The 12,358-nt window shown below is 33.2% G+C and overlaps 2 protein-coding genes across 2 annotated transcripts; both read left to right on the forward strand.

Annotated features, from left to right (window-relative positions):
- Positions 1–1,187: 1,187 nt before the first annotated feature.
- On the forward strand, positions 1,188–3,517 carry LOC123903906 (flagellar attachment zone protein 1-like). Its single transcript, XM_045953590.1, has 2 exons — positions 1,188–1,523; positions 1,798–3,517. The coding sequence occupies exon 2, from the start codon at positions 1,831–1,833 to the stop codon at positions 3,358–3,360; it is 1,530 nt and encodes a 509-aa protein (XP_045809546.1). The 5' UTR covers positions 1,188–1,523; positions 1,798–1,830; the 3' UTR covers positions 3,361–3,517.
- Positions 3,518–5,245: 1,728 nt separating this feature from the next.
- LOC123907930 (lanC-like protein GCL1) lies at positions 5,246–11,213 on the forward strand. Its single transcript, XM_045958396.1, has 5 exons — positions 5,246–5,546; positions 5,637–5,812; positions 9,129–9,240; positions 9,563–10,033; positions 10,670–11,213. Exons 1-5 carry the CDS (start codon positions 5,391–5,393, stop codon positions 11,009–11,011), a joined length of 1,257 nt encoding a protein of 418 aa, XP_045814352.1. The 5' UTR covers positions 5,246–5,390; the 3' UTR covers positions 11,012–11,213.
- The last annotated feature ends 1,145 nt before the right edge of the window (positions 11,214–12,358 follow it).

A 12,358-nucleotide genomic window follows, 5' to 3' on the forward strand; every position in this document is an offset into this window, starting at 1 on the left:
ATGATTAAAATTAGAAAGGGCAAGATGGAAGGGAAAAAAAAGACATGCGTTAAAATTGGAACGAAGAAACAAATAATCAGATATTGAAGACAAATACAATTGATTTGATGCAAAGTGCAAACACACCTTTCAAAATCTTTTTCTTCATAGCAATGGTGAACACAAATATGTAACCTTTAAGTCAATTTATATGACGGGAATAGTTAAAATTACAGAACAAAAAGCACCCCGATTGAAGGAGAGAAAAAAACAATTGTAGAAATCAAACAAATCAATAACCAAAGTCGAGATTCTTATGATTCCATACTTCTGAAAACAAAAACACAGAGCGAACAAAATATCAAAATGAAAACGAAAACATATTCACTTGTTTGTACCGTATGACAAAGCGAACGAAGACGACACATTGGGACTGTGGCGATTTGAGGACTAAGACCGCGCAAGGAAGACAATGACAGGGAGTGATGTAAGAAGACATGCTGGGGAGGGCGATGCTACAACGTGAAGAGGACAACCACCCTGCGACGTGAGGAGAAGGTGGAGCGGCGTGAGGACGACGACGGCACTGTGACGGTGCGAGGAGGGAGATGATAAAAAAGAGTGAGAGAGATGAGGAATTTCAATTGCCTCTAGGAGAAAAATTGACTTGGGATGCAAAATTTTAGGCCGAAAAGTATTCCGAATCAATTTCCAATTAAACAATGACCATTAAAATTCATAATTATATTAAATGTGAGGAATGAGGTTGAATGAGGAGAGGATAGATTATTGTGAGTAATTAAATGTGAGGAATTAAATTTGAGGAATGAGGTTGAATGAGGAGAGGAGAGAGAAAGGGAAATATGTCTGGCTTATTACATATTATAGATTATAGATTTAGTCTCTATCTTTATCGATTTTTTTTTATCAAGTTATCACTATTTCAAATTGATCATCTTCATCGACTATGTGTCAATTAAATTGTGTGATATAATTGTTCACGTAATACTTAATACTCCACAACAGCGTGTATTTAATGGTGTTAGAAGACGGATGTTAGTAAATACTAAATAGACCAACTTGAAAATATTTAATTGAGGCATAAGAACTATTTGGAAACAAGACAAATTATTATGTGAGCCGGTTGAGGGCTGCAAATTGAAGAAAAATAAGATAGTTTATGTTGAAACTTTATTCTTAACGATGAATGACATTGGTTGGTTGGACGTTGATTCCGTCCAAAGTCCAATATATCTTCCAATTGATATATTATTTTCATTCATTCATTTAACCTTCAAACCAAGGAAACTCCGTCAACCTCGGATTTTTATAAAACCAAACACCTCTTTTTTTGTTCTTAATTCTCCTATATTCTCGTTTTGTTTTTTTTTCCAACATTCTTAATCTCATTCTAATTATATAACCTTCCTAAATTCAGCTTTTTCACTACCATTAAACATTTATTTCCAATCCTAATTACTTCTCTAATCATTCATTTCTGGACTTCACGTTCATTCCTTTTCCAACACCATCACCAACTCCATGTAAGTCATACACTTTTTTATTCATTTATCAATACACGTTTATAATCTTCTTTTTTTGTGATAATTGTAATCATGATTGTTGAAACTTTTATGTTTATACTTTATAGCCATAGACGCAGACACAATTGACCGAAATTGGTTACCAATGTCATTTGTTACAACATGAGTTGATGTTCTAACAATATAGATCGTGTCTTTTTTGCCAATGTTAATATTCATAGAAACTTAGTTTGATTTATTGTTATATGTGATTGTGATTTTTTGAAAAGGATAGTTCGTGATTAAATAAATTATCAAGGTTCCGATAATGCAACAGCGTCGTATGGTTGATGAAGTAATGGCCACAAAGAACAGAAACAATGAAATATCATTAAAACATGAACAAGAATTGTCAGAGAAAGATGATTTGTTGGCTGAGTACAGGAGGAAACTTCAAGAATCGGAGGTCGAATTGGAGAAGCGAAAAGAATCCGAAGCAAATTTGTTTGATACTTTGGTTATGCAAACAAAACAGCTAGAGCATAACACAATTTTACTTGAAGAATCAAGGCATGAAATTGCTAGTCTTGAAGAAAAATTGAAGACACTTCAATTAAGTGCATATCAAACCAACGGTTTAGAAGATATGAAAGTAACCGAAAAAGGGTTACCGAAAATTAAGGTACATGAAACTCAAGAGGGTGTGGAGGAGGGAAAATTATACTTGAAGGCGGAAAATTTAGTTGAAGAATTGAATTTGCTTAAAAGTGAATTGCAATTAGCAACACAAGCCGAGGAGAATAGCAAGAAAGCAATGGATGATTTAGCGTTCGCGCTAAAAGAAGTTGCAACCGAAGCTAACCAAGTGAAAGCGAAACTAACCTTAAGCCAAGTTGAACTAGAACACACAAAAACCGATGCTGAGCGTTGGAGAGTGACGTTACAAAACACAGAAGAGAAGTACAAAGAGCTTCTAGATGTAACAAGGAAAGAAGCCGACAGGTACAAAAACACCGCGGAACGATTGAGATTAGAAGCTGAAGAATCACTTTTAGCATGGAATGGAAAGGAAACTCAGTTTGTGACTTGTATCAGAAGAGCTGAAGAGGAAAGGTTGCTTGCACAAGAAGAAACAACAAGATTACTTGAATTGCTTAATGAAGCCGAGAGTAAAACAAAAGTTTCGAAAGAAGAAAATCAGAAACTGCGCGATATATTAAAACAAGCTTTGAATGAAGCTAATGTTGCAAAAGAAGCTGCAGAAATCGCGAAAGCTGAAAACAGTAGATTACAAGATAGTCTCAATTTGCTTGTACATGAAAATGAGATGCTGAAAATTCATGAAGCTGCATCATTTGAGAATATCAAAGAGTTGAAAAAAATGCTATCAGAAACATCGACAAAAGAGTTTCGAAATGAAGATTTGGAGAAATTTTTAACAGCAAAAGAAGGTACAAAAGAAAAACCACATCATAAGGAGCATAGAGAAACAAAAAGTTTAAGCAAAAACTTTAGTCTTAATTTAAAAGACATGATAACAACACATAAGCAACAACCAAAAAATGAAGATGTTAATAATAAAGACATTATTACAGAAGATGATGATACATTAAAGGGTTCAATATTTGATGAAGTTGATGATTCATCGGATGAATCGCGTCACGATGCTGACATGGGAATACCAGATGAATTTGATAATATAGATGAATCTCATTTTGATAATTATGAAGGTGATACAAACAACAGAAAAAGAAGAGCTTTGTTGAGAAGATTTGGTGATCTTATAAAAATGAGAAAAAGTACTCCTACTCCTCCTACCAAAAAAGAACTTCCCAATGAGGAACATCTACAAACGTAATGCAAATTCCACAAGAGAATGTAATAATAATGTTGTTCATATTGTTTTATTAATTTTGTGTATTTGTTTTGATTAATGTGTACATAATTTCCTAGATTATAAGTACACCTGTTTTGAGACCATCCTCTGTTTTATTTTTTTGCTTGAATACATGTTAAAATTGTAATGTCCTTATCTGTTACATCTAAAAATTCTCATTTTGTCATCATAATTCTACAAGCAAAACATGTCTTTGGACGCCGCATCACGAGCTTGACGAAACATAGAACTTCGACCATAACACCTCTTTAAGTCACCACTCCTACATTTCATAATGACGACTTGGGAGATCCTGTTTTGGCCTGGGTCAAGGTTCAATTTGACGGCCCAATGGTCACGTTGGCCCAAACCATGAGCACATATGCTCAACGGTCACAAAAGACATGACTTCTGTAACGGTCGGTCAATCGACATCATAATGATTGGCTTCCAATGTTAAGACCAACACTCTAACAACCATCAATGTTGAGACTATATTACATTCACCCTCACATTAACTTTCATGCAAAGAGCTCGAGTATCTATTCTTTCATTCTTAACCTCTCACAATTCACATGTTGTTACTGACTTGAGTGTTAGAGTGTCTTGCAGATACAACCTCTTGATCAGTTAAGATCAATATTTTATACCTACTTTTTTTAGGTTACCATGATATAGATACGAAGTTTTTACTATTATTAGCGATGACTAATCTAATCTATATACGAAAGTTAATTGTTCTGGATAAGTCTAAACTACCATTGCTTAAGGTGCTGCCATGTGTCCCAAATCAGGATAATTGATGTCCAAAAATTTGATGATTGAACTAAAAGTACACTCCTTTTCAAATGAAACCAAGTCATATGAGCTATTTAGGGCATTTGTGAGTGGAAAAATGTTTTATCAACCCAGATTTTACATTGTAACCAAGTCTCTGAGCCATTTATGTCATTTTCAGTTTGAATGAAACTAAGCCATCTAAGCCACAAACACATGTGACATCTTTTTGCTTCTCCCAATGTCTCACCAAATTTCAAATTCAATTTTTTTTCCCTCATCACTTATTCAAAATCTTATATATCTTCACTCATTTTCATATCATTCACTTCTCTCTTATTTCTAATCTGCATTTTTTTATAACGTTCATCTGAAATTCTAATTGATAAAAATTTTAAAATAATTATCATATGTGAGAAAGTTGTAACCAATTACAATTTTTTTTAAAAAAAAAAACTATCTTATAAGTTCTAACTTATATAAATTTCAAATAACTATCATATACGAGACAATTTCTAACTGATAAAAATTTCAAAATAATTATTAAACGTGAGACAACTTCTAAATTATAAAAAATTTTAAAAAAAAAATTATACAGAATAAGTTCTAACTTATATAAATTTCAAATTAACATCGTACTCCAGTTCAGTCACATACTTATATACCTACTTTATTCTAATTAAACTAAAATGATTAAGATTTAATGAGACATAAATTAGGTATTAAACACGTTGACCACTAAGAAACCACACATGGAAAACGTCATAGAATTAAATATATATACCATGGGCTTTCACACAAAAAAATCAAACAAATCACTCATGACCTTCCATTGATTTTCCTCAACAGTTGAATTGAAATTACATATAATCTCAAACAAAGGAGGAGCATGTATTCCTGATCCTGTACTGTACCCCACAACACATCGAATAATATCTTATCCAAAACACCACGTGATTCGCGTGATGTTGTTAGTTACGGTACAAAAATTGCTAACGTGGCAAGTACGCATACCGTGTTACCATACACCGCCACCACACAGAACCATAACTCGACACGTTTGCTTCTACACATATACAAGGTGCATCATCATAACATAAAGTAAGTAACCGAATATATTCACTTTGGATTGGGTCTCACATTTTGCCTAATCTAGGAGTATTAATTCTTCTTCTGCTACTTTCAGTTTTTTTGTTACCAATTGAATTGCAAAATTCTCTTACCGCATACAGACAATGACATCTTCAGTGATTGAAGGTGGACACGATGATGGTAGTAATAGTAAAAATGAACCGTCGGATTTGATAGAAGAAAAAATTAATCCGACGGTTGTAAACCTTTCAATTCCTAATGAAACATTCTTAAAAGCAGCAATTTCTCTCAAGGACGAGGTATGTATGTGTTGATAAATAAATTGTAGTACTAAAATGTTTCATATTGTGCAATAAAATGTTAATGAGATAGTGAAATTATTGGTGTAGGTGGTGGAGGTGACATGGAAACGGCGAGAAGTGGTTGATCCGACGGTGTATACTGGTTTGCTTGGGACGGCGTTCACTTGCCTGAGATCTTACGAGGTTACCGGTTGCCGTGAGGACTTGGTGTTATGTTCGGAGATTATTGACACATGTACCACTGTTGCACGTGCCTCCATAAGGTACTTTTTTTAACTTTACTTTCTGAAAATAGTAACGTTATATCATTGCTTAAGACTTAAGACTGAAATTTAATTGGGATTAGTTTAAATTAGCTTATTTTTGAGGTTATGGAAATAGTTTATACAATTTTTATGTATTATTATAAATTTGTTAAGATAGTTTATGATTAAACAGCTTACAAAAATACAATTTTCACGGGTGTGAACTTATAAAATAACATAAAATCTAATTTATATTGCATAAGCTCAAAAATAAGCTAACCCAAACGAGCCCTTGGTCCTAAATGGAGAAAATATTTAATTGTTACTTGAAATTAGGACTATATAAATAATAATTTTGTCAAAAATTGATTGTATCTAACGATTTTAAAAATCAAATCGATCAATGATAATTAAATCCACAAGACATCTATTCACACAAAAAAAAAAAAAAAAAAAATCCACAAGACATCTTGTCCCAGCCCCTTATTTCTCAATACTTTTAACTTGTTTGAATCGGACCAATCGGGCCAAAAGAAATGAACTACCAACAATATTCACTCACAATTTAATCCATTCAAATTTTAGAATATTGGTATATAGACTATAGTTATCGACTTTGTTTAATATGCACAAGTTAGATAAATTTTTTACCATATACGAGTTTGTTTTCACTAGTGCACCATAAATTTGACCACAGTTATCATAATTTTTCTGTCAAAAAAATAAAGTTACATAGTTTTTTGCATTTTTGTTTCAAACAACTTGATTATCATAATTTTATTGTGAAAAATTACGAGTTTGAATCTATTCATGATGTGAATCCAATGTGGATTCATAATTGCAAGGATCTTGATCGGTATAAATGTCTTGATTCAAGAGGAAAATGAAGGAAAAATTCAAGAAGACTAATTCTTTTTTTACAGAACAGATGGAAGAAAATAAATACAAAGTGGATTAGACAAAAAAGTAGAACAACCGTCACATTCATACAATAAACGAAAATCTCGATATGCTGATCCACCACAATAACAAGATACTCTTGCTTAGAATCTAAATTTGGTTCATCTAAGAACTTAAAGGAGCAAAATATCGCCCAAATTCAATCAAAAGCCTAAATATCAAAATCATGCATTAACCAAATGAAAAGGGTTACACAAATGTTATTTATACCTAAACCTATTAGGATTTAGGACATAGTCCATAACACTAAGGTCCAATAAAAGCTCACAATAATCAAACAAGAAGGCACTATACAATTCTAATATACACTTAAAAAAGAGTAATGTAGTATGGATTGTCATCGAGAATCATCTTGATGACCAAAAATAAGAAAATCTGCTCTTTAATTATTTTCGATGACAAATCATACTACATTATTATTGCTTTAGTGGATTTTAATTAGAATTTGTATTGTGCTACTTACTTTCTAGTATGAGATTGTTGTGAACTTGTATTGGCCTTAGGGTTATGGGCTATGTCCCTTATATGTTTAGGTAGAAATAAACTCTTTTCATTTGGTTAATGCATAATTTTGATATTTAATCCTTTAATTGAATTTGAGAGATAGTTTTGTCCACTAGATTCTTGGATAAACCAAGTCTAGATTCTAATCTAGAGCATCTTGTTCTTGCGGTGGATCCACATATTGATTTTATTGTTCATCGTGTGAATGTGGCGATCGTTCTTCCACTTTCTCGTCAAGTTCACTTCGTAGTTCGTATGTTTCCTTTTATTTTTGTAGAAATTTTCTTAGGGTTGTTGAATTTTTCCTTGATTTTTCTCTTGAGTCATGACATTAACACATAGGTCAAAAATTTTGTAATTGAAAAATGATAAAATAAATATGCGGAATAACCCAACAATGAATTGGTCAAACAGACATGAACGTTTAAACAGGTGGTTAGGAATTAAATCGTCTCGGAAAGTTTTTGGTTTAAAGGGAGGAATTCACATAATGTATCTTGTAGGCTCTCCGATGAAAATCAATCGCAACTAAACAGTGGTAACATTTTAATTTCTAAATTAATTTAAAAAGAATGTGAAATAATGCAATGCGCCGAAGTGTATGCGCTCCATGGATGGTATAATTCTCTTTTGTCATGAGAGATTAACTTTCAGGCAAACCTACTCAAATTGATTATATTTGTTTTTTAAAATTATTATCAACTTTTTTTTACTCAAGCATCTAAGGTGAACCATCAAACAGGTGGTTCACCAGTAGACCACTTATATACACCGTCGGATTTAATAAAATATATTCAAGGTTTAGATGAGTTAGAAATAAAAGTGAGAACATGTGTATCTTTCTACACAATTTCTAGCCACGATTCCTTCTCTCCCATTCTCCTCTCTGCGCTTGTTCCACAAGCATGTAGAACTTCAATTTTTGCAATGCCATAACCTCTCCTCTCTTAAGATTCGTTGAAAGATATATTAATAGCATCACCCCTTGATTTCATCAACTCTAGCAATGGTTTGCTAATTAAAAACAAAATGAAATTTCCATCATAATTTCAATTGGGATGAATAGGAAAGGAAAAAGAAGAGTGTGATATATTGTATAATGTTGATCAATATGGCTCTTAATGATTGTATAAAGTGGTTCACCAGCGAGGGACTTGATAATAAAAAAAATATCATCAACATGTTTTACGCTCAAGTTTGTGTTGTAAAATTTATTACAAGATTGTTCAAACATACTTGCACACAACTTTTTGTTCAATTAAAATTATAAGATTATTAGTAGAAATAATTTGTTGTCAGATTTTACTTACCTCGCAAGTAAACTATGGATTATTGATTATAAGTCGCCCGACTCGGCAAGCTGCTGTCAAAGAGGTTGATATGCCTCTAGTATATAAACACTTAGTCAGGTCATCTCTTAACCGATGTGGGACACTTAACACACCCTCTAAACACTTAGTTAGACCATCTCTCAACCGATTTGGGACTCTTAACACACCCCCTCACGCCCAGCACTATTGGGCTTGGTGCGTAGATATAAACGGTATGTGGCCCGATAGCGGAAACCTGATAACAGGTGACCCAACGGATCTGATACCATCTTAGAAATAGGTGATGAGCCTAACTCATCCTTACAAAACCGACTTGTAAGGTGAGGATTGTCTCTAGTATATAAACACTTAGTCAGATCATCTCTCGATATGAGACTCTTAATAAATTAGAAATACCAAAAAAAAAAAAAAAAACAGATTATTCATAATTTATGTTTCTCTTCTTCTTGTTTATAAATTAAATTTCTATTGAATCAAGTACACACTCATTAAGTCATATTATTGTCTTTTATTAAATCTCTAACCAAAAGATATTGCAGACACGTGACTTTTTTGTGTGGTAGAGGAGGCATATACGCGCTTGGAGCTGTCGTTGCTAATTACATGGGGGACCTCCAAAAACGTGACCTGTTTTTGGGTCTATTCATTGAAGTAAGAACAATTATTGTACCAAAATACCCAATTTCTTTGCACGTGCACAATTTGTGTCTCTAGATTTTATTTAGTTTGAAAGACAAAGTAATTGAGTAAACTATTAAATTGAACTCAAATTAGTCTATATCTTTTTCAAACGTTTTTTTAATTTGGTTCATCTGCTAACATTTGTTTTATAACACAGTTAAATGTAAATGTGTCGACTTAAAATATTAAGTGGCACGTCAACAATAACATCAGACAATTTAAATGTCACATAGTTAACGATTATAAGGGAACACAAATTAATCACATGTTAAATATTTTTAATGGTCTGCAGGTGGCAAAAGAGGAAGCCCTGCCTATTGGACCTGAGGAAGGTGGTTTCGGAATGTCATATGAACTTCTATATGGACGAGCTGGATTCTTATGGGCCGCATTATTCGTAAACAAGCACCTTGGAGATGACACAGTGCCCAAAGACATTCTAATGCCTATTATTGATGCAGTATTAGCTGGTGGTAGAGCAGGAGTGTCTGATATTAAAGATTGTCCATTGATGTATCGATGGCACGGGACTAGGTACTTGGGTGCAGCAAATGGTCTTGCTGGTATTCTTCATGTGCTCCTTCATTTTCCACTTCCAAGTGAAGATGCTGAGGATGTCAAAGGAACTTTGAGATATTTGATAAGTAAAAGGTTCCCTCATAGTGGAAATTACCCTTCAAGTGAAGGGAATCCAAGAGATAAGTTAGTGCAGTGGAGTCATGGTGCAACTGGGATGGCCATTACATTGTCTAAAGCAGCACAGGTAATAATAAACTACTTTCCAAAATAAATTATTCCTCATAGCATGTCTTCACACGTACATTTACTATATTCATAATTGTATGCTTTGGAAAATTGGAATCTTGAGGCTAAAAAAATTACAAAAATGGTATCTCAAATTGATAATTTTCCCTAGAGTTGACTAATGATGGCAAAAATGTTGGAGTTGGGACAAATTGATTTCTTGAGGTTGAAGAAATGTAAAAATGAAGGATATGAATTGAAGAGAGAAAGGTGAGATTGTAGTGGAAATAACATGTGTGTTATTATTTCCTTCATGGGTCAAGCTTATATAGCCTATAACCCAAAGTTTGTTACAAAATTTCATAAGCTCAAGCGGAGCCTATCAGATTTCTCAGGCCTGCGCCAATGCCGCGCCTATGGCCAGATTTGGCAGAGCTCACACCTATTACATAGTTGCTTAAGAAACAAGTTACAAATCAAAAAACTAACACTTCTAACTAACATAGTTGCTTAAGAAACAAGTTACAAATCAAAAAATAGGTCCATGGCATTTCCATTTTCATGACACATTCCAGAACTTGTAAATTCTATATATACTATACAAGTTAAGTGCTTAACAATTGACAATGACTACTTTGGAAATATGTGTTTGCAGGTTTTTCCAAATGACAGGGAATTACGAGATGCAGCAATAGAAGCCGGGGAAGTTGTATGGAAAAGTGGATTGGTGAAGAAAGTAGGACTTGCTGATGGAGTATCTGGAAATGCCTATGCTTTTCTTTCACTCTACAAACTAACAAAAGATAGTATATATGAAGAGAGGGCAAAATCATTCTCTTGTTTCTTATATAATAATGCTAGAGCTTTGGCAGTGGAAGGGCAAGAACTTACTGGTGTCAATGGTTACTCTCTCTTCCATGGACTTGCTGGGACAGCATGTCTTTGGTTTGATTTGATTGCACCTGATAAATCTAGGTTTCCTGGATATGAATTATAGATGGTGTTATAGAAATAATTGTTGCCTTGTAATAGGAATATACTCTGTGAATATGGCAGATAATATGTGCTAAAAACCTTGTACCAAAAGCAAAGTATTATAAGCCGGATTATAATACTTGTTTAACTTGCTATGCTTGGCAAGTAAGGTTAGAAATTCATGATGAATCTAAATGCTCTTATTTCTCGTCTTTTTAAAGCTAGATGTTTTGGACTCAAAAGTCATACTCGAAGAAAATTCGACGAATATAATGGAGTCACTTTCTGAATCGAATATAATGGAGTCGCCTTCTGAACCGATAGAGACCGTTCAAAATGATTATTGTTGTTCTTTCATTTGGATAGCTTGGGAGGCTATATGGAACAAAATTTGGCCACATTGAATCTAGTATTGGATCTCCATTCTTCTAGATGAGGTATTTAAAAATTCTATGCATTTTGAGCTTATTGAGCATACTTTTTTACTTTTTGAATCGATTTATATTTTATAAATGGTATTTTGAAGTTTTCTCTCCAAAAACCTCTCATTTCTTTTCTACCCCTTGAATTTCCGTTTTTGCCCTTGGGGTACTACGGTTTATACGAATCAAATTTTTTTGTCATGCTAAAAAATTTCGGTTAATATAAACCGAAATATTGTGTTCCAAATTTTTTTCCAGATTTCCTTCATAAATTCTGCATGAGACGCTCAACTTTCACAATTTATTTGAAATACTAAACGATGTCCGATTTGAGTAAACGACCACTCGTTGAAAAGCTTAGGGTGTCAAAAATACAAATATAATTTTTGTTTTGAGGGTTAACTATCCAACTGGTTCCGTTTGACCAAATAATGAGTACTGGTACAGAAACGTAGCATAAACTTTTCTCAAACTTGTAGGTAGATTTTCTCATACTATACATAATGAAATTTAACAATTCCGGTGTCAATCCTGTAGTAAATTTTGTCTTATTTACACTAGATTAAAAATCATTAGCATACGACTTATATTCAGAGTGATAGGCTAAATTTACCACAGGTAACTTTACACAAATTTTCACATAAATCTTTCTTCTTTTTGGGGGGTAAATTTATGTTATTTCGGTTTATATAAACCGAATTTTTTTTTCATGTTTAAAAATTTCGATTCTTAGAAACCGAAATAAGTTGGCCAAATTTTTTCAAACCACAACGGGCAAAATGAGATTTTTGGGGTATAAAAGAAAGACGGAGGTCGGGAAAGAAAACTTCTGGTATTTTTATTAATTGTCCTTGCTTAAGAAAATATGGACTCTTTATGAATTAAAATATATGTTTCACCCCTCCATTTTTCGGATCTAAAAAAGTAAAGAGAGTATATTTATCCCA

Source organism: Trifolium pratense, linkage group LG2 (assembly GCF_020283565.1).
Source record: "Trifolium pratense cultivar HEN17-A07 linkage group LG2, ARS_RC_1.1, whole genome shotgun sequence".
In the NCBI taxonomy this organism is placed as follows: domain Eukaryota; kingdom Viridiplantae; phylum Streptophyta; class Magnoliopsida; order Fabales; family Fabaceae; genus Trifolium; species Trifolium pratense.

Coding starts and splice junctions, on each gene's coding strand:
- LOC123907930 (XM_045958396.1), top strand. CDS start 5,391: ATGACATCTTCAGTGATTGAAGGTGGACACGATGATGGTAGTAATAGT. Junction 5,547..5,636: donor CAATTTCTCTCAAGGACGAG/GTATGTATGTGT, acceptor TTATTGGTGTAG/GTGGTGGAGGTGACATGGAA. Junction 9,241..9,562: donor TTTTGGGTCTATTCATTGAA/GTAAGAACAATT, acceptor AATGGTCTGCAG/GTGGCAAAAGAGGAAGCCCT.
- LOC123903906 (XM_045953590.1), top strand. CDS start 1,831: ATGCAACAGCGTCGTATGGTTGATGAAGTAATGGCCACAAAGAACAGA.